The sequence below is a fragment of the Coregonus lavaretus genome (genome assembly GCF_964263955.1).
Source record: "Coregonus lavaretus genome assembly, contig: HAP1_SCAFFOLD_4240, whole genome shotgun sequence".
NCBI classification, from domain to species: Eukaryota; Metazoa; Chordata; class Actinopteri; order Salmoniformes; family Salmonidae; genus Coregonus; species Coregonus lavaretus.
In genome coordinates, this window is record NW_028161565.1 from 15,751 (window position 1) to 43,561 (window position 27,811).

The 27,811-nt window shown below is 44.6% G+C and overlaps 2 protein-coding genes across 2 annotated transcripts; one reads left to right on the forward strand and one right to left on the reverse strand.

The window, feature by feature from the left end:
- Nucleotides 1-7,933: 7,933 nt before the first annotated feature.
- Nucleotides 7,934-9,958, reverse strand: LOC311120390 (glycine cleavage system H protein, mitochondrial-like). The gene is made up of 5 exons (XM_084194994.1): nucleotides 9,788-9,958; nucleotides 9,506-9,585; nucleotides 9,237-9,300; nucleotides 8,920-9,051; nucleotides 7,934-8,742 (listed from the first exon to the last, which is right to left on the reverse strand). Exons 1-5 carry the CDS (start codon nucleotides 9,936-9,938, stop codon nucleotides 8,645-8,647), a joined length of 525 nt encoding a protein of 174 aa, XP_084051120.1. The 5' UTR covers nucleotides 9,939-9,958; the 3' UTR covers nucleotides 7,934-8,644.
- Nucleotides 9,959-13,747: 3,789 nt separating this feature from the next.
- Nucleotides 13,748-23,622, forward strand: LOC311120392 (inosine-5'-monophosphate dehydrogenase 1a-like; the record flags this gene model as incomplete). Its single annotated transcript, XM_084194995.1, has 16 exons — nucleotides 13,748-14,004; nucleotides 14,999-15,097; nucleotides 16,034-16,082; nucleotides 18,522-18,623; nucleotides 18,852-18,926; nucleotides 19,109-19,315; nucleotides 19,871-19,958; nucleotides 20,095-20,294; nucleotides 20,396-20,486; nucleotides 20,612-20,707; nucleotides 20,873-21,016; nucleotides 21,145-21,289; nucleotides 21,402-21,545; nucleotides 21,661-21,744; nucleotides 23,283-23,299; nucleotides 23,522-23,622. The coding sequence occupies exons 1-16, from the start codon at nucleotides 13,757-13,759 to the stop codon at nucleotides 23,620-23,622; spliced, it is 1,890 nt and encodes a 629-aa protein (XP_084051121.1). The 5' UTR covers nucleotides 13,748-13,756.
- Between the last annotated feature and the right edge of the window lie 4,189 nt (nucleotides 23,623-27,811).

The window sequence follows — 27,811 nt, forward strand, 5'->3', positions numbered from 1 at the left end:
ATCAGTGGGTTTTGTGATGAATGAGCCATCTGATTCAATGAATGATGGAGCTGAGTTTGCCTTTTTGCCCAAAATTTCATTTAAGGTGCTCCAAAGCTTTTTACTATCATTCTTTATATAATTTATCTTTGTTTCATTGTGTAGTTTATTTTTATTTTTATTCAGTTTAGTCACATGATTTCTCAATTTGCAGTGCGTTTGCCAATCGGTTGTACAGCCAGACCTATTTGCCATCTCTCTTGCCTCATCCCTCTCAACCATACCATTTTTCAATTCCTCATCAATCCACGGGGATTTAACAGTTTTTACAGTCATTTTCTTAATGGGTGCATACTTATTAGTAACTGGGAGAAGCAATTTCATAAATGTGTCAAGTGCAGTGTCTGGTTGCTTGTTATTACACACCACAGACCAACAAATATTCTTCACATCAACAACATAGGAATCACTACAAAACTTATTGTATGACCTCATACACAATATTAGGCCCAGCCTTTGGAACTTTGGTTTTCCTAGATATGGCTACTATATTGTGATCACTACATCCAATGGATTTGGATACTGCTTTCAAACACATTTCTGCAGCATTAGTAAAGATTTGATCGATACGTGTTGATGATTTAATTCCTTTACTCTTTGTAACTAAACTGGTAGGTTGATTGATAACCTGAACCAGGTTGCAGGCACTAGTTACAGTTTGAAGCTCTCTCTTGAGTGGGCAGCCTGATGAAAGCCAGTCAATATTTAAATCACCCAGAAAGTATACCTCTCTATTGATATCACATGTATTATCAAGCATTTCACACATCCAGATACTGGCTGTTAGCACTTGGAGGTCTATAGAAGCTTCCCACCAGAATGGGCTTTAGGTGAGGCAGGTGAACCTGTAGCCATATCACTTCAACAGCATTTAACATGAGATCCTCTCTAAGCTTTACAGGACTGTGGTTCTGAATATTTACCGCAACACCGCCCCCTTTTGGCATTTCTGTAAATGTTATAACCTTGTATTGCTACCACTGTATCATCAAAGGTATTATCTAAGTGAGTTTCAGAGATTGTCAGAATATGAATGTCATCTGTTACTAGCAAATTATTGATTTCATGAACCTTGTTTCTTAAGCTACATATGTAAACGTGGGCTATTTTTAACACTTTTCTGGGATGCTTGATAATTTTCTTGCTTTACTAGGAAGCTTAGCAGGGGTAGACATACTCAGGTTATTTTTATTAGTGCAGGGTGAGCTGCACACAATGGACTTCCTATTAGGGCACACCACCACAGTGCCCTAGTAGGAACAGTATTACAGTATTACTTTGGTTCATAGGCAAATGATTACTGCATACAATAGCTGTAGGATCAGCAGAGGCATTCCGGACAGTAAGAGGGACATAAATTAGGTTATTTACATTGTGTCTTCCAACACCCCTAGGATAATGTACATATGCTGAATCATTATGACAACTCAGCGACACATTGGTAGGGATTAAATGAGCTGGACTTGGGTCATTGATAAGTAGGGGAGTTTATCACCCACAAGTCTACACAGAGAAACACCTGAGAGTTGGGTTAGTGGTAAAGCTATAGTACGGCTATGGTAAGGTTATGGTAACTCTACGGTGTCTCAACGCAGCCTTATAATGCTGTGAAATGATTCAGGAACCCAAATGATTTGGGTGGATCCCATCCTCCTTATAATGCGAGCTTTGTTTCCAGAAGGTATCAAAATTGTCAGTAAATGTTACACCCACAGAGCTGCAATAGTCTTGTAGCCAGTTATGGAGGGCTAAAAGTCTGCTGAACCGTTCAATGCTACGATTTAGGGAGGGCAGAGGGACAGATATTATGGGCCGCTTGTTGGTGTCAAGTTGAGACCCAATCAGTTCTTTAAAATCCATCTTCAGCTGTTCTGAGCTGCCCTTCATAATGTCATTTTACCCCACATGAACCATGACAGTATCAGCCCCAGGTGATTGACTCACAGCCACGGGAATCAACCTGGTGATATCCTGAACTTTTGCCCCAGGAAAACACAGTCTTTGCCCCAGGTACAGATATATGCCTCACCGTCGAACTCCCTATCACAATCGCCGGAATGATCCGGCCTCTGCCGTGTCTCGAAGCAGATTGCGATGCCAGAGCCACAGAACTCACCTGAGAAGAGGGCTGCTGAGACGCAGGCGTGCAGGCCACAACCGCCAAAGGGACAGAGCTCTGATTCAGAGAGCACTGCCCAGCGGAGGGGGGCCGCGGTGGTCCCGGCTGTGCCCAGGCAGTTGATTGACTAGGACAGGGAGAGGTAGCTGGAGGGTCATCCACAGCCATGGAGGGAACACCCAAGCCCCCGGCAGAGGATAGCTGGTACAGGGGCTCAAAGCGATTTGAAAGTCTTAAGTCCGGACGCGGGGGAAGAAGGCAGGCGCGCAGAGAACGATTCTTCTCCTTCTTTCTGGTTCCGACACGCATCCATTTACGCTCACATGGAGTCGAACAGTGAGCAGCCATTTTCTGGTTCAAGCTAGTAGAGGGGTGCAGTGGCGGAAATTGATCATAGTCCAGGAAGGTCCCATTATGATCAATCAATCAATCAATCAATCAATTTTATTTTATATAGCCCTTCTTACATCAGCTAATATCTCGAAGTGCTGTACAGAAACCCAGCCTAAAACCCCAAACAGCTAGTAATGCAGGTGTAGAAGCACGGTGGCTAGGAAAAACTCCCTAGAAAGGCGAAAACCTAGGAAGAAACCTAGAGAGGAACCAGGCTATGAGGGGTGGCCAGTCCTCTTCTGGCTGTGCCGGGTGGAGATTATAACAGAACATGATCCTCTTGGATGTTTTGATAGGAAGCATTTAAAGATGCCGATAGTCTCATAGAATCCTTATTCAGTTCAAGGTGCTTGGGTTAGACGAAGTAAGGAGGGTTGTGTATCTTTGTTAACAACAGCTGGTTTGCGATCTCTTATGTTAAGTCTCGAGTTGTTGCTCGCCTGAGTTAGAATACCTCATGATAAGCTGCAGACCATGATATTTACCATACTATTTATTTTTCATAGCTGTCTATTTACCGCCACAAACCGATGCTGGCAATAAGACCACACTCAACGAGCTGTATAGGGTCATAAGCAAACAAGAAACGCGGCTGCGTTTGTCATGCCAGGGGATTTTAATGCTGGGAAACTGAAATCCGTTTTACATCATTTTTACAAGCATGTCACCTGAGCAACTAGAGGCGACAAAACTCTAGATCACCTTTACTCCACACACAGAAATGCATCCAAGGCCCTCCCTTGGCCTCCCTCTATCCTCCTGCTTAATGCTTACAAGCAAAAACTTTAACAGGAAGTACCAGTGATGCGCTAAATACGGAAGTGGTACAATGAAGCGGATGCTAAGCTACAAGACTGTTTCGCTAGCACAGAATGGATTATGTTCCGGGATTCATCCGATTACATTGAGGACATCAGTCACCGGCTTCATTAATAAGTGCATCGTACATACATACCCCAACCAGAAGCCATGGCTTACAGGCAACATCCGCACTGAGCTAAAGGCTAGAGCTGCCGCTTTCAAGGAGCGGTACTCCAATCCGGATGCTTATAAGAAATCCTGCTACGACCTCCGACGAGCCATCAAACAGGCAAAGCATCACTACAGGACTAAGACAGAATCGTACTACGCTGGCTCTGACGCTCGATGGATGTGGCAGGGCTTGCAAGCGATCACGGATTACAAAGGGAAACCCAACAGCGAGCCGCCCAGCGACGCGAGCCTACCAGACAACCTAAGTGCCTTCTATGCTCGCTTCGAGGCAAGCAACACTGAACCATGCATGAGAGCATCAGCTTTTCTGGAGCTGATGTAAGTAAGACCTTTAAACAGGTTAACATTTGCAAAGCCGCAGGGCTGGACGGAATAACAGGATGTGTACTCATCGCATGTGCTGACCAGCTGGCAAGTGTCTTCCCTGACCCGGTCTGTAATAGCAACTTGTTTCAACAGACCACCATAGTCCCCATACCAAAGAACGCCAAGGTAACCTGCCTAAATGACTATCGCCCCATAGCACTCACATCTATAGCCATGAAAAACTTTGAAAGACTGGTCATGGCTCATATCAACAACAGAGCTCTGATCCAGAGAGCACTGCCTATATTGTGTGCAGTATGGTGCCAGGATAACAACCTCAGCAAGACAAAGGAGCTGATTGTAGACTACAGGAAACGGAGGGGCAAGTACTCCCCCATCCACATCAATGGAGCTGTAGTGGAGTGGGTCGAGAGCTTCAAGTTCCTCGGTGTCCACATCACGAAGGAATTAACATGGTCCACATACACCCACACAGTTTTGAAGAGGGCACGACAGTGCTTCTTCCCCCTCAGGAGGCTGAAAAGATTTGGCATGGGCCCTCGGATCCTCAAAAAGTTCTACAGCTGCACCATTGAGAGCATCTTGACTGGCTGCATCACCACTTGGTACGGCAACTGCAAGGCACCCGACCGCAAGGCACTACAGAGGGCGGTGAGTACAGCCCGGTACATCACTGAGGCCGAGCTCCCTGCCATCCAGGACCTCTATACCAGGCGGTGTCAGAGGAAGGCCCAAAAAATTGTCAAAGACTCCAGCCACCCAAGCCATAGACTGTTTTCTCTGTTACCGCACGGCAAGCGGTACCAGTGCACCAAGTCTGGAACCAACAGGACCCTGAACAGCTTATACCACCAAGCCAAAAGAATGCTAAAAAAGACTGCTAAATAGCTCATCAAATGGCTATCTGGACTACCTGCATTTACCCTTTTTTGCACTAACGCTCTTGCACTGACTCTATGCACACACACTGGACTCACTTACACATACTTACACTGACACCCCAACACACACACTACATATGCCCACACACACATAATATGCGCACACATGCATACTGACGCCACACACACACTCACTCACAACAGACACTGCTGCTACTGCCTATTATCTATCCTGTTGCTTTGCTACTTTACTCCTACCTATATGTACCTACCTCAATTACCCCGTACCCCTGCACAGACTTGGTACTGGTACTCCCTGTATATAGCCATGTTGTTTTTACTCATTATTGTTATTCACTGTGTATTTATTCACTGTGTCACTATTACTATTATTATTGAATGTTTTTACTTTATCTTTCACTCTGCATTGTTGGAAAAGGACCCTTAAGCAAGCATTTCACTGTTAGTGTACATCTGTTGTTTACAAAGCATGTGACAAATAACATTTTATTTGAACTAATTAAAATTCTACTGTGTGTGTGTGTGTAGGACACCCTGGTGGATGCTGACGTGGCCATAGATGCCATGATGTGGCAGAATGGAGGCATGTGTGGTCTGGACCACTGGAACTTTGTCATGCACCCTGTTGACGCAGCCATGACATGTGACCCTTACGGAAGCTATGTCAGGAAGTGGTGCCCTGAGCTGGCAGCGCTGCCTGATGACCTCATACACAAACCCTGGAAGTGTCCAGCCTCCATGCTGCGCCGTGCCGGTGAGAGACAACAGCACCAGCCTTATCCTCCTAACCTAACCATAAACTTCCAGAGTTATCCTAACCTTATTGTAATGACTTTACCATAGCCTTACCCTTATCTTACCGTAGAGTTACCATAACCTTACCATAGCTTTACCACTAACCCAACTCTCAGGTGTTTCTCTGTGTAGACTTGTGGGTGATAAACTCCCCTTATCCATCTACACTAGGTGTAGTACTAGGCCAGTCCTACCCAGAGCGTGTGGTGACAGATCTGGAGGAGAGGAGGAGCCAGTCTTTGCAGGACGTGGCATTGGTGAGGAGGCGTTGTGGGGAGTACGTGGACCCCTGCTCGGGGTGCGACCTGGTCCCCCTGCCCCCCCGGCTGGTCTCGGAGGCCCTGGGTGTACGTCAACTCACTGCTTCTATTGTATCGTGTCTCATGAGTGGTCCTCAGTACTGTTTTTCCTGTTTGATTTCTTTCTTTGCCTACATGCCTTTTGTATGCCTTGAGATTTAATTTAAATTTTTTATATACAAATGTCACACTGTGAACTAAATTGAGTGAGTGACATAACTTCTCTATTTCTCTGTCAGGGAGGTGTGGTCAACACAGGTGGGCAGTTCCTCCTGCCTGTCATCACCCGTATGGAGTTCAAGCACCAATCAGACAATCCAGACGCGGACGCTGCCTCTAACCCCTACAACGCCGTTCTGAAGGGCTACGTGAGCCGCAGGCGGAATGAGACCATCGCCTTCCTGAACCAGACAGACTTCACAGCCAGCGTGATAAACGAGGGAGCAGAGAGGAGGGAGAGACAGGAGAAAGACCAGAGGAGGATGGAGGGACTACCACACCCCCTTGCAGCTCGAGGAAGGGGAAGGAGGACCCCCGCTGCCAAGGACAGGTTCTCCACAGTGCCTGGGGGAGTGGCTACTTCTCACAGATGACCATGAGGACAGGGGCTAAAGGTCCGATAGAGCCACTGTGGTGCCCAATGGCCTTTTCTCAATTGGATTTACTCAACTTCTGCGTCCTCTCTCACCTCCTTTTGAAAATGGTCAAAGGTTATCGAGGAGACGCGGGGAGGAGGGGGAACGTAGACAAAATTGTGCTTGTATGAAATGTCCCTCCTTCACTTGCGTGTCATCAGGCAAATTACGTTTATAGTGGATCCCAAAAAATTAATGTGTAAAGTGATCAAAATTAATTAAGTTAGTTGTACAAGACATTTTCTAGATAAAAACAATATGCTACTTACCGTTTTTGAACGTGTGCATGCTTTTCTGCTCTGACAAAACAAAAGCTGATTCAACTGGGATGTGGCAGATTTGAAAACTCTTCCGCGAAGGACTCTAGTAGGATACACATGCCTATCCTCGATGAAAGGTAGCTATCGAGGAGGGGAGGACACTTCCGTTCGCCTACTTACGAATTGACATCTCCTCGACCACTTATCGGTTTCAGTAGCCTTTTCTCGTTTAGGAAAAAGTCTGTCCTCCCTCCTCTCTGAACCGGAGACCAATAAGTAGTCAGGGAGTGTATCAATTAGTAGGCAAACGGAAGACGGTCCTCCCCGCCTCGATAGCCTCCTTTAGGCGAGGAAGCACAAGTGTATCCTACCTCTGAAGAGTTTTGTTATCTGCCACACCCCCTTTGAATCAGATATTGTATTGTCGGAGGAGAAAAGCATGCACACATTTAAAAACTATATGCTACTTAAAATGTCTTGCACAACTAACTTAGTTTATCACTTTACACATTTATTTTGGGATCGACTTCTGTAAACATAATTTGCCTGATGGCGTACGAGTGGAGAAGGAGCTTCTCATTTCATACAAGCACACTTTCGTCCACAGCCGCCTCTCCTCGATTACCTCTGAACTTTTTTTTAAAGGAGGCGAGTGAGGACGCAGGAGTTAAGCCCAGCTAATTGAGAAAAGGCCCAGGTCACAGAGGAGGGTGGAGGATGGACTTCCCCCCAAATGAGAAAAGGCCAAAGACTACCCTGGTAGTTACAAGCGGTTACAAAACGGGTGCGTGTTCCAGGTCATGAAGTCATGCTGCAACATGTCAGGAACCACATTATGGGTTATGCTGTAACAGGGACAAACTGCTGTTTACATGAATTTGTTTAAATTTGAGTCATTTACCAAAGGCATTTATAATAACAGCATTCAGTAATGGAGGCTGGATCAATCACAAGGACTGCTACTAAGTGTGTCATTGTGATAAAAAGTGCAATACTTGTACCAAGGAATTCAAGCAAACATAATACATTTGAATGAAAAATACATTTTATACAATATTACAAGTGGAAAATATGTAAGTGTTGTCTTTCCAATCTAGTGTCCGAGAGTAGACTACACAGACATCTCAGTGAAAGTACTTAGGGGGGATAAAGTTGAAAAGATACTAACACATTCAAAGTAAACACACAAGTGTAAGTTTTATTTTTTTAAATCTCCTCTCTATAGTGCCAGTACATGCTGTACATACAGAGGCTCAACATACAGTAGAAACCAGCCTGCGCTAGATCCAAAGTGCTTTAGTGTTAGTCCCTCCCCTATCAGATGGACTGATCCAGACAGCTGTATTTGATGGACTGAAATTCTGAGGACTATTTTTCCTAGTAGTATTCAGTCTTAAGTTCCTCATCCCCTGTGCTTGGGGCAGGCCTTCAGTGCCTGAGGAGCGATTGAGGATGAATCTTAAAAGCCTTTTCCTCAAAACATCGGAGCGAAACCCTCTGTTTTAAGAAGGAGGCGGCAAGAGGACACAAGGAATCAAGAAAAAGACTTGAGATTCATCCAGAGTCTGCATCCGGACTCATACAGTATCACTCATCCACATCAGCCATATACTGTAAATGTCATGTCACGTGTGTAAGACATTTGTCCCCAACATCTCCATTAAATCATAGTCATTACCAGTACACTAAAGACTCCTAACATTCAGAGCACAATAACACTGGCAGGTCAATACGGATGAGCTCTGCAGCTCCTCTGGCATCTCTGTGGGTTCCCCGGTATAGTGTCACATCTGACTCCACGGCACAACTGGTGCACTTCCTCTACTAGTGATTGACAGGCAGGTGAGGGGGTAGGGGTGATAAGGGTTGGGGCTAGGCGGTGCTAGTCCTCTATGGATCTGATGTATCTCTCATACGCCTTCTCATCCATCAGAGCATCCAGCTCCTTAGGGTTGGCAATGGTCATCTTCATCAGCCAACCTGTCCCAGCAGGGGTTACAGGTCAGAGGTGAGGGGTTAACCTAGTCACAGGCCCTGTTTGAATATTCTTTCTTTCCTTAAAATAATCACTGATGTGTGTGTGCGCGTGTGGAATGCGTGTAGAGTATGCATGCATGTCTGCAGGTGTAGAGTGTGTGTGTGTGTATGTATGCTCACCGTCTTTGTAGCAGGACTTGTTGACAAGACCAGGGTTGTCTGCCAGGAGTGTGTTGACCTCTGTGACTTCCCCGGTTAGAGGAGAGTACAACTCACTGGCTGCCTTCACACTCTCCAATGCTCCAAATTCATCTAAAAACGGACAGCGATAGGTAAGGTCATGAACAGGTCTTGACCTTACCTGGTTGAATAAAGGTGAAATAAAAAATATTTAAAAAAACAGGTATTGAGGAAGGCAAGGGTGACTAGTATAACCCAAGAGAACCAGCAGTAATTTACCCTCCATACAAGTCTGTAGGGTAGGAACTGCTCCTTACCAGTCTGTGCCAGCTGTGTGCCAACCTCTGGTAGTCCACAGTACACCACATCTCCTAGAGCCTCCTGCAAGACACAGATTTAGATTATGACTTTCTCAATTAAACGACTAAATGACAATTAACTAAATGTGTCACTCCCAATAACACTGATTATCTGTGATTTGTGTTGGAAGAGCCACAACACACGCGGACACTGGGTAGGTAAGACCACAGGTCCCAATGTGGCTCATAAGTACTAGTGGGAGCATACGCTAGTGAGAACAACCCACCTGTGCAAATTTGCTGATGCCAACCGTTCCTACTGCTCCCTCTACTCGTATCCATTCGTGTTTGTCTGTGAATTTAAGAGCTGTGGAATTCAGGAGAAAAGTGCAATTACTTCCCGAGTACACAAAAGTAGACAAACCGAAAAACTGTTATCAGTCTACTTCTAATCACACGCTTAGCTAGCTACGTTATGCCCGTGCTATGCGTCCTTGTTATGAACTAGATAGCGTGTTTGTTAGCTAGCACGCTAGCCACCTGTGTTACGAAGTCCACAAGCCAAGTACCTGATGAGAGTCGGGTGGAAGTGGACAAAGTCCGTAGTAAATATGCCCTGGATACCAGCCGAGAGGGAGGTAGCTGTGCCAAACGGTAGAGCAAGGGCAGGGCAGAGGTAAAGTTGGAAGACAAGCAACGTAGCATCACACATGTGGCCATTGTCGTCGCGTTTTGACGACTGAAGTGACTGTCGCGTTTTTTTAGATGTCATCATCACAGACTCCACTTGGGGCGCGTTTAGCAGGCACAACGTTGTGGAACGTTCGGGTACAAATAGCCTTGTGGCGTTAAATGTTAGTCATTTAGCAGACGCTCTTATCCAGAGCGACTTACAGTTAGTGAGTGCATACATTTTCATACTGCCATTGTGTTATGTAAAACAAACATGCATTTTTGACATGTCGAATAGAGATAGGCATACATCCAGAGAATAACATATTCATATTTTTTTTCAATATGGACAATGGGAATAGAAAATACAAGGTTGTTGATTAGAAGAGAGTGGCTTCAGGCTACCAAATAAAATGTTATTGGTTGCATACAAATATTTAGCAGATGTTATTGGGAGTGTAGCGAAATGCATTAGGGCATAGTGGGGTAAGCCGAGCATTTTTTACATTCAGCATCACTCCGTCAAGGGAAATATAGTATTCTTACTAACAAAAATATCTACATATATTTCACGATGTGGTGTATCCCTGGAAATAATCAATATCCATGTAAACAACAGATTTGAAAACATAGCTTGTCCCAAAAAAGTGGTGTCTTGGCACAACTTGCCCCGGGTATGGGTTAAATTGAGCCCAGGGACAGGGTAAGTTTAGCCCTTGATCATGACTCTCAGTTCCATTACATAGAGTACCACATTATGAGTCATAATACCCATAAAACCTAGCGGTCAAACAGGGTAATGGTTCCAATTGTTTTCCCACCATTCTTTTTTTCCATAGGGGATTTTAGAAACACTTAAAATATGGGCTGTGTTTCGTTTAGGCTTACCCTGGCGTGACATTTTGATAACTGTGTAAATCTCTCTAGGACAAGGTGACTTTTATCAATATATTCGCCTGCATTTACCCCCCAAAATGAAAGGCTAATTAGCTGCTAATGTGGCTATCATAAAGAGCTACAAATGCCATGATGATCTGGACGAGACTGCTGAATCGAGGCAAAGGTAAGAATCTCTGGATTAACTATCTAATGTTAGCTAAATGTGGTAATGAATAAATTGGCTACATTTCTTTAAATGGACAATTCTGTGAACTTTCTTGTGCAAGTTTATATGGACACACTACCTGTTAGCAAAGGTGTCAGCTAGAGATGACGTGCAGGAGCTTGTAGGGACTTGTAGTTTTGCATGATGTCTACTTTGATGCTAATTAGCATTTTCGAATCTGAGAGTAAATGGAGCCGAATATATTGATAAAAGTCACCTTGTCCGATAGAGATTTACATTGTTATAAAAACGTCACACCCTTATTAGAAGTGTTTCTAAAATCCCCTATGGGAAAAATGAATGGTGGAAAAACGATTGGAACCATTTCCCTGTTTGACCGCTAGGCTTTATGGGTATTATGACACCTCCACTGTGGGGCACTACTACACATACACCGTAAGAGTCATTGGATGAAGACATCTTCTGTAAGGGGGAGTTTTGTTGAGATCCCCGACTCTCGGTATGAATATTAATGTATTGCTTGCGGTACGGTTTTGGAAGCATAAGGACCTTATCTTAAATACCAGCAACAACAAAAAAAATAACAAAGTTAAATTGATACACACCTTGTTAGGGTTAGTGTTCCAACACGGCCATATCTCCATGTTACAGTGCTTGTTTATGGAAAACCACCTGTGCTAATTAGCTATCTAGCATGCTACGAACACCTGTGTGTAAGCATAACTTGGGAAGTGTAGTTTCCTCAGATGGAAGCACCCATAGCTGTATGGATCTGTGCAAAAACTGCTACAGTAAGTGTATATTTTTTATGTGAAAGATTCTTTCTCACTGATGAAAGATAAGGGCCATATGTTTCGAAAGCCGTATCGCAAGTGATGATTATTGACGTTTCTAAACGTTAAAACACAGCGTCGGGATTTTAGTTCACATGAGGCAGTCGTGGGCTAAGCTAACAGCTGAAAACTGTAGGGAGATGGCAGAATGCCACCTAGAGTTTAAGAGCTATAGGGTAAGTTAAGCCGCCTACAAATTTCTGTACTGAATGAAATATTACCACCACCCTTTAAAACCATGTCTATTTTTATTTCCCAAACACAATTCAACACAATCACAATCGCTTTTTTGTCTTTTAATAATTTTAAGCGTCTTTTAACACAGGCGTGACAGGCTTAAACCTAACAATCACTTTTATACTTTTAACATTGGCCAGGCCCTGTTACCTCATATGCCAGCCATAATGCCTTGCGTTACCCCTGGGAAGAAAACACTTACATTTGCTCAACTTGCCATTGGCTCAACCATTGGCTCAATTTACCCCATGGCCATTGGCTCAACTTACCCCAAGGCAAAGATTTGGACTATATTATCCCACACAGCTATAAGGATGCACTTTCATGCTAAGTTTAGGATCTCATATTGAAGCTTATAGAGACCCCAACTGATGAAATTATGACTTCTTCCTAAATATTTGGTCAAATGATGAATTTTGTTTATGGTTTCCTACAAACAAGGGTGGCTAAACGTACATGTTTGGGCAGAGAGTGAGAGAGTATACTGGAGAAAGAAAGAGAATGGGAGAGAGAGAGACGTGACTATTGAAGAGGCTTTTTTGGTCCAATCCCTCAGTAACTGTCACAAGCAGTCATCTGCAGATGATGTTCCTGCGAGCGTCCCTAGCAACCCAGTCACCCTCCGCTCAGTCAATGGGTTCAGCGCAGCACAGAGTTTAGTTTAGCTAACCTGCCTACACAAGCAGTCAGACTGGTAACACATACACACCCCCTCACCATGGCGATACTGGGAGGGGAAAGTGTGTCGCCACCCCCAACCCTTCCCTCCGCCCCCTCTCTATCACTCCACTCTCACTCCCTCGTTGCCCCCTCCTGCTTTAATTCCTCCAATCCTCTTTGTAGGACTGACGTCTGCTACTGTCACAAACAGAGCTAAGCCAGGAGAGGAGAGTGGAGGAAAAAGTCTGGTAGTCTCAGAAACAAACTGCTCTCTATCTCTCACACCTCCACTAGCTCAGCTCCCAGGGCTCTCCAGGCATCAGGGGGCCTGCTCTATCCTCCCAGCACCCTCTCATCACCCCTTGTTGGTGCTCACCTCACTGTCTGAGACCGGGGAACATCCAGGGGACATCTAGTGGACACTCACTCAGCCTCACCCAGGACCTGGGACTTCAGCTCCAGCTCATCTCTCTAAAACCGGCTCCTCCTCAAAGGCCTTCTGAGCCTGCATCGTGACCCACTCTTCCCGTGTCTGTCTGACTGAGAGAGAGAGGTAACTGTCTCTCTTTCTTTCATTCGATCTCAGGAACACCAGGGCTTTCAATCTCAGGTCTCATCTCCCATGCACTGTATCTGCACAGAGTCTAGAAGACAGGAGAACACCCCAAAGAAACAGACCGGATGATTTCAATTTGTCCTATGGATATCTTAAAAAGAGATAAGACACAGCTGTGAGATAGTGTGTCTGTGTGAATTTCTGATAATCTAGTGTGACAGTGAATGGACACAGACCACGCTGTATTAGCAGTGTGTTAGAGAAAGAACACACACTCTGGGGAAGCCTTTTCTTGTGGCATTTGATGTGCAGGTGTGTGTGTGATATGTCAGGTGTGTTAATTCATTACAGTTGTTAGGCATTGAATGTGCATTTGAGACGTGAGTGAGGCCTCAAGTGTGCAAGTGTGCGAGAGGCGTCGGTTGTGTGCGTGTGTGTGTGTGTGAGGAGTCAGTCAGGTCTGTGTGTGTGTGAGACAACGACCGTGGAGGCCGTAGCCCTGGATTTCTCTGAGATGGAGGGTCAAGGCTACGACAGGTTTGGTGAAGGTGAGCGTGACACCTACCAGATCGACTACCGCCGTATAGTTGGTGATACCGAGCCCGCTAGGCCGCGCCTCTTGCCCCGCGAAGGGGAACACACACACCCCAATGCCAACCCCCATGGAGCCTACACACACACCAACCCTCACGGCCACGGCCACGAGACGGCAGCGCAGAGATACAGCGCCACACGCATCCAAGCCGGATACGAACCTGAGAGGTGAGTCATACACACACACAGGTGAGAAACAAAACAACTATACCGGTCATAATCAGCTAAAATCCAATTGCCCTAACAATCAGTCAGGAACGGAGCCCTGACTGGGTCCCAGGTCCCAGACGCCACTAGCCTAGTGAATTACTGGCTTTCATCTACATGAACTAACTGCCAAAACATTAATCTGCCAGTCAAGGTTTTTTCATTGAGGTTGTCAGTGAGCTTTATAAATCCCAGTTAGCTGCTACCTAGGAGACAGTGATGTAACTAAAGCCTCTTACCTGCTGCTTGACCATCACACAGACTGAAAGAGTTTCCATTGACAGGGTTATAGAGTCTGTAGGTTGACCAACATTTCCAGATTACAGAGCCAAGGTATTTATGTAATTAAGAGGTAAACAACCACACTGAAGGTAAAATTGTGTTGTTGTGATGTTGTCCTACATCCATCCATAATCATAGGGTGCAGAAGAAAGACAACTATTTATATACAGTATATTCCCTTGTAACACGTCAAAACAACAAACGGTAGGTTACAGCAAAACACGCTCTGGATTACATGGTTTTACGAGCATCAGTGATATAGTGGTAAAATATTGGTGGGTAAACTCTGATCGCAGGTCGCAGTGAAAAAAGTAACGCTCCCTATACTTTCAATGCATTTTTCCGCAAAGGTGGATAAACTGTTGAGCAAAAAAATTTAAATAAACGTAAACTGCGTTTACTTACGTTTACCTTTCACTACACCACTGACGAGCATGTATTCTACCCAGGAGCTCTTTGAATTTTCACAGACAGCCATGGAGATGAAACATGGAGATACAGTATTATGGAGGATTACATCATTCAATCTGTCTATATATTTAATCTGCAGGGTGAAAACTACAAATCCTGCATTAGAGTCTAGAAGCACTTCGCCTCCATTATGGTCAGCAGGGTTCTGCCTATGTACAGTATATGGGAGAGAGGAAGGAATGTAAGTGTGTGTGTGTTCCAGCATGGCTGACTATCTGATCAGTGGAGGGACAGGATACGTGCCTGAAGATGGACTGACGGCTCAGCAGCTCTTCTCTATCGGGGACGGACTCACATACAAGTAATATTTTATATACGTTCTACCAGTTAGAGAGCAGCATTTCCAATTATCTTGATTGAAATTCCTATAATTGTGCAATTTAAAGTTTATGAAAGAGAGACTCACTGAAGAGGCCTTCTGCCTGTAGCCACACCAGCTACAGGTGTGTGGCGCTATCTATGACAGCGTTGCTGAAACTGTGTTGCTGTCCATGTTGCTGATTGCTGAATTGTTTACTTATGTGGCCATTACGGGAGTATCACAGATGTGTTCACAGTTCCCGATAACTCTGAGAGCTCTGAAAGGCATGAATATGACCCTTCCCCCAGGTTGACTGTTATGGTGAGATACTAGTATTATTACCATAAAGATAATTTGGCCAACTTCAGAGCCAGACACCATGTTGCTGCCCCGAGCATTCTATTCAACCAATGATGGTCAGTATTAGCTAGTAGGCCTATTTCTGACAGAGTAAAATCAAACACTCACTGACTGCTGAGATGATATGGTGAGACCAGACCAGTAGAATAAGGATCATTATGCACCATTACTTTAAAATTAGAATGAGTACATTAGGCTTGTGTTATCAGCCCTAATGGAGGTTTACACAGAGAGACAAACATATACTCACATCCAGTACAGTGGGAGTATTATAAAGAGGCTTTATCTCCAATACACACTGTGTGACGGGGTGTGAGGGTGTATGTGTGATATGCAAAGTGGTTAAGGGTGTAGGGATGTGATGCTGTGCTGGCCAGGGGTTAGGGTTCAGGGGACTGGTGATGGGAGGCAAGGGGTGGGGAGAGTTCACCTATCAGTTCTCTCACTGTTTGGCAAAACGATGTGTGTCTGAAACATGAGATACTTGTCAGTAATAGTGGACCTTACAATGTTCTCTCTCTGTTCCATTTCTCTCTCTCTCCTCTCTCCTTCTCTCCCCCCTCGCTCTCTCTACAGTGATTTCCTGATTCTTCCTGGTTTCATAGACTTTATCTCTGATGAAGTGGTGAGTATCCAGTATGTTTGGTTGACCTTTTCATTGCTAATAACAACAGAAGCTACATATACAATAGCATAGCCATGCTACAGCTTTAGTCAACTCCATTGCTGTTGCCTGGAACATACAAATACATATGGTATCATAACCATACGTACACAGGAGCCCTGTGTGTGTGCAGCCACTTATCTCATGTGGTCCTCTGTCTCTCTGAGGACTGGAGGTTGCTGAGTGTTTCTCTCAGTTGAATAACACACACACACACACACACACACACACACACACACTAAACCTCAAAGGGAGTCTCAGCTTCTGTGCCTGTGCAAACATGCCCAGGGCAAAACACACACACTGTGGATAGATGGCAACATTCGCGCAAAACTGAAAGCGCGAACCACAACATTTTACCACGTAAAGGGAACATGGACGAGTACAATCAGTCCAGCTATTCCCTCTGTAAGGCAATCAAACAGACAAAATGTCAGTACAGAGGTAAAGTGGAGTTGCAATTCAACGGCTCAGACATGTGACGTATGTTGTAGGGACAATCACGGATTATAAAGGGAAAACCAGCCACGTCGCGAACTACGACGCCTTGCTTCCGGACAGGCTAAACACCTTCTTTGCGGATAACACAGTGCCGCCACTCACGAGGACTGTAAGCTCTCGTTCTCCGTGGCTGACGTGATTAAGACATTTAAGCGTGTTAACCCTCGCAAGGCTTCCGGCCCAGACAGCATCCCTAGCCGCGACCTCAGAGAATGTGCAGACCAGTTGGCTGGAGTGTTTACGGACATGTTCAATCTCTCCCTATCCCAGTCTGTTTGTCCCCACTTGCTTCAAGATGTCCACATTGTTACTGCATACTGCCTCAACAGATCCACGGATGACGCAATCGCCATCGCTCTGCACACTGCCCTATCCCATCTGGACAAGAGGAATACCTATGGAAGAATGCTGTTCATTGACTATAGCTCAGCCTTCAACACCATAGTGCCCTCTAAGCTCATCATTAAGGTGAGGGCCCAGGCGGAGTGGTGCCAGGAAAATAACCTCTCCCTCAACGTCAACAAAACGAAGGAGCTGATCGTGGACTTCAGGAGACAGCAAAGGGAGCACGCCCCCATCGACATCGACGGCCCGCAGAGGAGAGGGTGAAAAGCTTCAAGTTCCTCGGCGTGCACATAACTGACAACCTGAAATTATCCATCCACACTGACAGTGTGATGAAAAAGGCGCAACAGTGCCTCTTCAACCTTAGGTGCCAATTTCTTCAGCTTCCTAAGACCCTCACAAACTTCTACAGATGCACCATTGAGAGCATCCTGTCAGACTGTATCAACGCGTGGTACGACAACTGCACCGTCCGCAACCGCATGGCTCTCCAGACGGTGGTGCGGTCAGCCCAACGGCACACCGGGGGCACACTGCCTGCCCTCCAGGACATCTACAGCACCCGATGTCACAGGAAGGCCAAGAAGATCATCATGGACCTCAGCCACCCGAGCCACGGCCTGTTCACCCCGCTACCATCTAGAAGGCAGAGACCGTACAGGTGCATCAAAGCTGGGATTGAGAGACTGAAAAACAGCTTCTATCTCCAGGCCATCAGACTGTTAAATAGTCACCACTAGCCGGCCTCCGCCCAGTACCCTGCCCTGAACTTTAGTCGCTGTTACTAGCCGGCTACCAGTCGGTACTCATTCCTGCACCTTAGACACTGCTGCCCTATGTACATAGTCATTGAATGCTGGTCACTTTAATAATGTTTACATACCCACTTCATATGTATATACTGTATTCTAGTCAAGGCTCATCCTATGTAACTACTGCTGTACACACCTTTTCTATTCATATACTGTCCATAATGTCTACACAAACCATCATATGCATATATACTTATATTCCGGACTTTGACATTGCTCGTTCTAATATTTATATATTTCTTAAATCCTATATTTATTTTTTGAGGGATTTGCGTGTATTGTTTTGTATTGCTCTGTTGGAGCTAGGAACATAAGCATTTCGCTACACCCGCAATAACATCTGCAAAATATGTGTCCTCGACCAATATAATTTGATTTGAACAACACTGATGAGAACAGCAACACCAGTCCCTCATGGCTGCGAGTCAGAGGCATGTCCTGTGTAATTGCATTAGCAAGCTACAGGTGTGGTGTTTCTAGCTTGTTTGTTCTCTGCTGGCAGAAGGGTATGTCCCCTGTGGTATATGATTGTACATACAAGACTGAACAGGGACAGCTCATGTCCATGGTGCCACCTAATGGCAATGATGAGGTATTGCATGTTCTGATTGCTCTTGCCTGACAGTCACAGATATTTGGTTGACAGGGTGCCATTATTTTTGTAGTTATGTTTTTTCCATCACTGTAATGTGATATTAGTGTGATGTTGTTGTCTATTTCCTCATCTACTTCCTGTTCCCAGGACCTGACTTCAGCTCTGACCAGGAAGATCACCCTGAAGACTCCTCTAATCTCGTCTCCCATGGATACAGTCACTGAGTCTTCCATGGCCATCGCTATGGCTGTGAGTATAGAGCCACACCTCACCTCCTCATCCAGCCAACACCAATAAGACAAGACCACAAATATGTCACAAAACGTCCTATACTAGTGGTATTTTTGGTTGTGGGTTTTTATGTATTGCCATAAAATAAAATAAATGGATAATACCTGGACTCTGGTATATTGAAGTCTCATTGGACAAACATCTTGTTCGGCTAACCCTGATTGGTCAGTGCTCTGTGTGTCGTAGCTCATGGGCGGGATCGGTATCATGCACCATAACTGTACTCCAGAGTTCCAGGCCAACGAGGTCCGCTTGGTCAAGGTAAGATGGAGGTTAGCGGTTGGACGACATACTTATATATATATATATTGATATACCACTACATCAACAGTATAATGTCTCATGTCAAATGACATTGTGACAATGTAACAGTACATGAATACACTCAAACCTCCTTGTACATTTGCTGAAGGATGTTTCTTAAATTATTTATTTGTGGTCAGAAATTTGAGCAGGGTTTCATCACAGACCCAGTGGTGATGAGTCCTCACCACACGGTGGGAGACGTGTTCGAAGCCAAGGTCCGCCACGGCTTCTCTGGCATCCCCGTCACAGAGACGGGAAAGATGGGAAGCAAACTGGTGGGTATCGTCACCTCCCGAGACATCGACTTCCTTTCCGAGAAAGACCATGACAGACCCCTGGAAGAGGTGTGTGTTTGTGGGGTCGTTGTGTTTGTGCTTGACATGTTTGTATGGCATGTTTGTTTGGACATAGTCATTACAATTGTCATTAGACGTTTACAAAGCAACGCATGATGAACTGCTAAATGGCTTGGTTTGGCTTTGAACTTTGCTCCCTGGTTTGCTTTGAGAGAACATGCCGTCATGATAACCTCTACTTACAGTACTTATACTGAGCACATTCATATAGCAGTCTATACTGTAATATACTCAGTCATGTATCTGTGTTATAATATTGTGGTGTTAAGGGAGCTCATGGTCTCCAGGTACACCTTCAGGCAGTGTTAACAGCAGTGCTCCAACGATAATTGATTTTGGCATGTTGGGTGGCATCTGCCTGTTCGTTGCACAGCATACAATTATTTTCCACAGCAGGGTTAACTGGTGCATCTGAACATCACTGTTAGTAGACCTAACTTCTAAGACACACCGTATACATAATTTTGTTAACTGGGTGAGTCTATTTCTTGTCGTATTGAATACTATTCCTGTGAGGTTTACATGTATGGCTGATTCTTGCAGGCCATGACAAAGAGGGAAGATTTAGTGGTTGCACCAGCTGGTGTCACACTTAAAGAAGCCAACGATATCCTGCAGCGCAGCAAGAAAGGTACCATATGGATTTGACACAAAATGTTCTGTAGAGACGCTTTACTCAGACAGGACATGACAAAGATCAATCTTTGTTTGGTAAATTAAAGGATTTTGTAGAGAACTTCTCTTCTTGTGTCCTCTGTCTCTCTTAGGTAAGCTGCCCATAGTGAATGACAGTGACGAGCTGGTGGCCATCATAGCGAGGACAGACCTGAAGAAGAACAGAGACTACCCTCTGGCCTCTAAAGACTCGAGGAAGCAGCTGCTGTGTGGAGCTGCCATCGGAACCAGAGAGGAGGACAAATACAGACTGGACCTGCTGATGCAGGCTGGGGTCGATATGGTGGTGTTGGTGGGTCTGGGGAAGGTGTTGGGTTGTTATATTGTGTTTTTGGTTACTTGTCCTATCTTTTCGTTCCGCTCCTTTCTAACCCCTGTCTGTTTACCATGTAGGACTCCTCCCAGGGGAACTCTGTCTATCAGATCAACATGATCAACTACATCAAACAGAAATACCCTGAACTACAGGTGGTGGGAGGAAACGGTGAGTCTCCTCTCCTCTACTTTCTTTAGCAATGCCTCTTTCACATGATTCTCTCTTGCATTTTCACTCTCTCTGTCTCTCTCTCTCTTTCTCCCCCATTCTCTATTTTCATTCTCTCCCTGTAGTGGTGACTGCAGCACAAGCTAAGAATCTGATCGATGCGGGTGTGGATGCTCTGAGAGTGGGGATGGGCTGTGGCTCCATCTGCATCACCCAGGAAGGTATGGCGAGACAGGGAGAGCAACAGCAAATGAGGAGGGAGAAGGATAGGAAGGGAGGATGAGGAGGGAGGAGCGTGTAGAGTTTGACTAATGTTTAGTTAAAAATACAAACTATTTGCAAATTGCTGACATGTTGCTTTGTGTTATGTTTGTGTTGTGTGCTAGTGATGGCGTGTGGGCGTCCCCAGGGTACATCAGTGTACAAGGTGGCAGAGTATGCCAGGCGTTTCGGTGTGCCTGTCATCGCAGACGGAGGCATCCAGACTGTTGGACACGTGGTCAAAGCTCTCGCTCTCGGGGCATCCACAGGTGTGTGTTGAACCCACCCAGCATATTTAGCATTTTTCCACAAACAGGAATATCCACACCATAGGCTACTATTGATGGTCAGACTTTTACCTCCTTTCACCTCTGACCCCTGACCTCTGTGCCCTCAGTGATGATGGGGTCATTGCTCGCGGCTACCACGGAGGCCCCAGGGGAGTATTTCTTTTCAGACGGCGTGCGACTAAAGAAGTATCGTGGGATGGGCTCCCTGGACGCCATGGAAAAGAACAGCAGTAGCCAGAAACGCTACTTCAGGTAGAGAGAGGGAGACAGATTGTTTTGTTTATTTTCAGTAATAGGGCTAAGGAGAGAGATGTGTGTAACTCCACAGTGAGGGGGATGTTATAGTGTGTGTGTGTGTCGACAGTGAGGGGGACAAGGTGAAGGTGGCTCAGGGTGTGTCAGGGTCGGTCCAGGATAAAGGTTCCATCCATAGATTTGCCCCATACCTCATCGCTGGCATACAACATGGCTGCCAAGACATCGGAGCCAAGAGCCTCTGCATACTGCGGTTTGTCTATGAACAGATGTTAGACTGTGTTATTGTATTCCACTTCTTTGATATGATCTGTGTCTCTGTGTCTCTCTGTTCCATTTTTGTGATGTATTGTTGTATGTTATTCCAGGTCCATGATGTACTCTGGGGAGCTGAAGTTTGAGAAAAGGACCATGTCAGCTCAGGTTGAGGGGGGAGTACACGGGCTGCACTCGTAAGTCTGTCCCTGCCTGGCTCTGGTATCGCTTACACATCCTTTCCTCTGGAATTCCTTATAGATCCTGTGCTCCTTTCCTCTGTGATTGACTAACCTGTCCTGTTGTGTCTCATGTTCTGTGCCTGTGTCCGATGTGTCCTTTATCTCTGCTCTGGGTGGTAGTGTGTGTTTGTGTGTGTTTGTTCTCACCAGTGGCGTCCATATCTCCTTTACTACATGTTGTTTAGGAGTTGCTACTTAAACCGGGGATTGGCAGTCATACCATACGAGGTCCATTGTGGGTGCAGGCTTTCGCTCCAGCCAAAGCAGTAACTGCAGATGCAAGTAATTACGTTTTGACTTAAGACTATGATGGTTGATTTATTGTATTGGAATTGTAACTGCTTTAGCTGGGGCAGAATCCTGCACCCACACTGGCCATTTGCGGATATACAGTGCATTCGGAAAGTATCCAGACCCCTTCCCTGTTTCCAAATGTTGTCACATTACAGCCTTATTCTAAAATTGATTAAATACAACATTTTGCTCATCAATCTACACACAATACCCCATAATGACAAAGTGAAAACAGGTTTTTAGAAATGATAGCAAATGTATTAAAAACAGAAATACCTTATTTACATAAGTATTCAGACCCTTTGCTATGAGACTTGAAATTGAGCTCAGGTGCATCCTGTTGCCATTGATCCTTGAGATGTTTCTACAACTTGATTTGAGTCCACCTGTGGTAAATTCAATTGATTGGACATGATTTGGAAAGGCACACAGCTGTCTATATAAGGTCCCACAGTTGACAGTGCATGTCAGAGCAAAAACCACGCCATGAGGTCGAAGGAATTGTCCGTAGAGCTCAGGGACAGGATTGTGTCGAGGCACAGATCTGAGCAACGGTACCAAAAAATGTCTGCAGCATTGAAGGTCTCTAAGAACACAGTGGCCTCCATCATTCTTAAATTGAAGAAGTTTGGAACCACCAAGACTCTTCCTAGAGCTGGCCGCCCGGCCAAACTGAGCAATCGGGGGAGAAGGGCGTTGGTCAGGGAGGTGACCAAGAACCCGATGGTTACTCTGACAGAGCTCCAGAGTTCCTCTGTGGAGATGGGAGAACCTTCCAGAAGGACAACCAAATAGCTGTGCAGCGACGTTCCCCATCCAACCTGATGGAGCTTGAGAGGATCTGCAGAGAAGAATGGGAGCAACTCCCCAAATACAGGTGTGCCAAACCCGAGGCTGTAATCACTGCTAAAGGTGCTTCAACAAAGTACTGAGTAAAGGGTAAATACTTATCTAAATTTCTAAAAACCTGTTTTTGCTTTGCCATTATGAGGTATTGTGTGTAGATTGATGAGGGGAAAAAAACAATTTAATCAATTTTAGAGTAAGGCTGTAATGTAACAAAATGTGGAAAAAGTCAAGGGGTCTGAATACTTTCCGAATGCACTGTAATTGCCTAGCCCTGAGTTAAACAGTAGCGCTGAAGGAAGTAAAATGTCAATGTCTTCTCTCTCTTTCTCTTACTCATGCTCTCATCATAGATATTCCTTTGTGCCATGTAAGTACATTCTCCCTGTGCTCACAACTTTTCCTACTGCAATTTTCTCTGTTTGTTACCTTTTTGTTTTCAGGAAGACTCAGGGTTAGAAGTATAGACCATGACTTTTTAAAGCCCTACCAACTTCATAAAACCCTCAATCTAGTATATCTAGTCTAATATGAGTTTCAATGAGACTTGACTTGTATTCCTGATTGCTGTCTGTGTGTTGTCCTCCTGTAGTTTTGAGAAGCGGCTATACTGAGGGAGGAGCGAGAAGGTGCTCACGAGCAGCTCCCAGCGTACCTGCACCAGCAGCCACCAGGCACAACGGATACATGTGACCTACCTACAACCACTACTCAATTCAACCATCACATAACCTTTTGGCTATACATGAGAAGACCGCTGACTCCTCTCTTCTCCCCCCACCCACTATCTCTCTCTTTCTCTGTGTTGTGTAAGATGCTTTTGAGGGACCATAGTCACCTCTGACTTGATTGATGGCATGACATAATCCACAGGGACTAGGGACTAACGTTCAATGGTCACATGTACCTGGGTCATGGCTCAAAGCCATCAGGCTGCATAAGGTATGTAGCGCATGTTGAACTGTGACTACTGTGTACTACTTTACGTACCCTGGAGCTCTTTATACCAGTTTTGGTTGATCATGGTCTATGTCTCAGATGTATTTGAATGTACAGTAGTGTTGATGACTGTGTGGAATAGCCTAGAGGTCTGTTAGTGTGGCTCTACTGCAGAGAGGACCAAAGCTATGATAAGCGTTAGCCTTAAATCAGGGATAACCACAGCGCCTTAAGACTGCACATGGAGTCTATACTGTGGATAGTGCTGTAATCAGGTTCTCACTGGATTCTCATCAGTAAAAAAAAAAAAAGCGGAGGTAAATGAAATAGATAACCACATGTTGTTTTGTCTTTGTGTGAAGTTCACCACTAAGATTTGTGATGTGTTTTCTTTCATGTTATGTGTGTGTTGTCTGATGACAGGGTGATTGTACAGGGAGACAGTGACTTTGGCCTAGTCTGTAGTGTTAATAATATGATGGATTTGAGAAAAGGAATATAGAGTGCATTCGGAAAGTATTCAGTCCCCTTCACTTTTTCCACATTTTGTAACATTACAGCCTTATTCTAAAATTGATGAAATTGTTTTCCCCCCCTCATCAATCTACACACAATACCCCATAATGCCAAAGCAAAAACACTTGTTACATTTTTTTTGCAAATGTATATTTTTTTAATGAAATCACATTTAGATAAGCATTCAGACCCTTTACTCAGTACTTTGTTGAAGCACCTTTGGCTTCAAGATTGGCACACCTGTATTTGGGGAGTTTCTCCCGTTCTTCTCTGCAGATCCTCTCAAACTCTGTCAGGTTGGATAGGGAGCGTCGCTGCACAGCTATTTTCAGGTCTCTCCAAATATGTTCAAGTCCAGGCTCTGGCTGGGCCACTCAAGGACATTCAGAGACTCCTGCGTTGTCTTGGCTGTGTGTTTAGGGTCGTTGTCCTGTTGGAAGATGAACCTTTGCCCCAGTCTGAGGTCCTGAGCGCTCTGGAGCAGGTTTTCATCAACCATCTCTCTGTACTTCGCTCGTTAATCTTTCCCTTGATCCAGACAAGTCTCCCAGTCCCTGCCGCTGAAAAACATCCCTACAGCATGGTGCTGCCACTGTAGGGATGGTGCCAGGTTTCCTCCAGACGTGACGCTTGGCATTCAGGCCAAAGAGTTCAATCTTGGTTTCATCAGACCAGAGAATCTTGTTTCTCATGGTCAGAGTCCTTTTAGGTACCATTTGGCAAACTCAAAGCGTGCTGTCATGTGCCTTTTACTGAGGAGTGGCTTCCGTCTGGCCACTCTACCATAAAGGCCTGATTGGTGGAGTACTGCAGAGATGGTTGTCCTTCTGGAAGGTTCTCTCATCTCCACAGAGGAACTCTGGTGCTCTGTCAGAGTGACCATCGGGTTCTTGGTCACCTCCCTGACCAACGCCCTTCTCCCCCAATTGCTCAGTTTGACCAGGCAGCCAGCTCTATTAAGAGTCTTGGTGGTTCCAAACTTCTTCCATTTAAGAATGATGGTGGCCACTGTGTTCTTGGGGACCTTCAATGCTGCAGACATTTTTTGGTACCCATCCCCAGATCTGTGCCTCGACACAATCCTGTCTTGAAGCTCTATGGACAATTCTTTTGACCTCATGGCTTGGTTTTTGCTCTGGATAGGTGTGTGCCTTTCCAAATTATGTCCAATCAAATGAATTTACCATAGGTGGACTCTAATCAAGTTGTAGAAACATCTCAAGGATGATCAACGGAAACAGGATGCACCTGAGCTCAATTTCGAGTCTCATAGCAAAGGGTCTGAATACCTATGTAAACATTTCTAAATACCTTTTTTCGCTTCATCATTATGGGGTATTGTGTGTAGAATTTAATAATTTTTAGAATAAGGCTGTAACAATATGTGGAAAAAGGGGTCTGAATACTTTCCGAATGCACTGTAAATGTCGGCCACAATATAATACTGTATACTTTCCCGGACACAGGTTAAGCCTAGTCCTGGACTAAAAAGCATGCTCAATGGAAAATCTGTGTTTGGGAAACCGCCCCTGAATATCTTTCTTGAATTATCTTGTTTACCAGGCTGAATGTACTGCTGCTACCTGGTGGTAGTGAGTGAAGAAATATGTTGTTTTTAATGATGAATAGTTTTACTGATGACACGATTATCCATCTTTCATTTCCTCCATTTCCTTCCTGTAGAAGACGTGCAGCTAGTTTATAACAGTAGGGCACTGTCAGTTAAATTAGTGACTCACCAGCAAAGACAGAACTACTCCCAGTTTGTTGTGTTAATCTTTGTGTGAAGTGAACATTAGGTGCTCAAAGTTGCACAAAAGTTGTTTATTTTGTTTTCTCAAGAGGAGTATACTACAAAGCAGGATCAATGAGTTAGCCAGCTAACTTTCATAAATAGCCAGACATAATGGCTGAATTTCTGGTTTGTTAAGAAAACTAAACTTTCAAGCGTATCTCAACCTCAGGCTTTTAAATTCCTTAATGCTGTACCATGCTGTTGCATAAACCAGAATAAATAAGTTACTTTTAATATAATATCTACTATTCTCCTTTATTTGGTGTATGTACAGTATCTGCTATGTTGTGGTTACACTCCCAAAATGGTATGTTGAGTAGGATTATCATGACTAATAAGCTGATCGACATTACATTACATTACATCAGTTGCTGCACATAACGTCATCCCTAACATAGTGATAGTATCCTTTTCCCACACCAGCAGAGGGCAATGTGGTCTTTGTTTTGCACATGCTCCATTCCTCCATTCCTCCCTTTTCTCTTTCTCATTCTCATCATTTCCTTCTCTCTCCATTTGTAAATCTCATCCAAAGCTGTCAAAAGTTGTTTAATAGCAACATAAACCACACTCAAGGCTTACACTACAGAGTTACGTGGCTAGATGAACTGAGATTTCATTCATGTGTAAACTATTGCTGCTGACTACAGAAAAAACACCCAAGTTCAACTGAAGCAACTCTCCATGTGATAGGGCCTATAGATCATGACAATGTATACACTCAGAGTCCATAAAGGTCTAACTAGAGTATTACCCATACTGTATCGATTGTACAGTTGCGGACAAATATATTGGCACCCTTGCACTTTTCGTAGCCCTTTCCTTAAGTTAATAACCAAAAGCGCCCTCTTTGGCCTCATGGGTGAAATGTTATTATTATCAACGACGAAAATCCGATGTTTCTATGTCAAACAGTTTTTTTATATTTCAGTCTTCCGTGATGTACACTACCAGTCAAAAGTTTGGACACACCTACTCATTCTTTATTTTTAGAATAATAGTGAAGACATCAAAACTATGAAATAACACATGGAATCATGTAGTAACCAAAAAAGTGATAAACAAATCAAAATATATTTTCTATTTGAGATTTTTCAAATAGCCACCCTTTGCCTTGACAGCTTTGCACCAAGATAACTGTAGATAAGCACTTCTTGTAGTCATCTATGAGCTTGCTGCACCTTTCTATTGGCAATGTGGCTCACTTTTCAGCAGCAAATTGCTCAAATGTTTCTATGTTTGAGGGGTGCCCTCCACCAACTGCTGTTTTCAACTCTTACCATAGGTTCTGGATGTGATTCGGATCTGGACTCTTTGCTTCCCACTCCAGAACAGTCCAGCATCTCTTCTTGAACCATTCCTGGGTGTTTCTTTTACGTGTGTTTGGGGTCGTTGTCCTGCTGGAAGACCCACAATCTTCAATGGAGACCCAATTTCTGGACACTGGGTTGAACATTGGACTCCAAAACACCTGATAATCTGCTGATTTCGTGATGCCTTGCACACAAAATCCAAAACCAAAAACCTATGGCGAGATCTGAAAACCGCAGTTGGTGGAGGGTACCCCTCAAACATTGAAGAATTAGAGCAGCTTGGTGCTGAAAAGTGGGCCAAATTGCCAGTAGAAAGGTG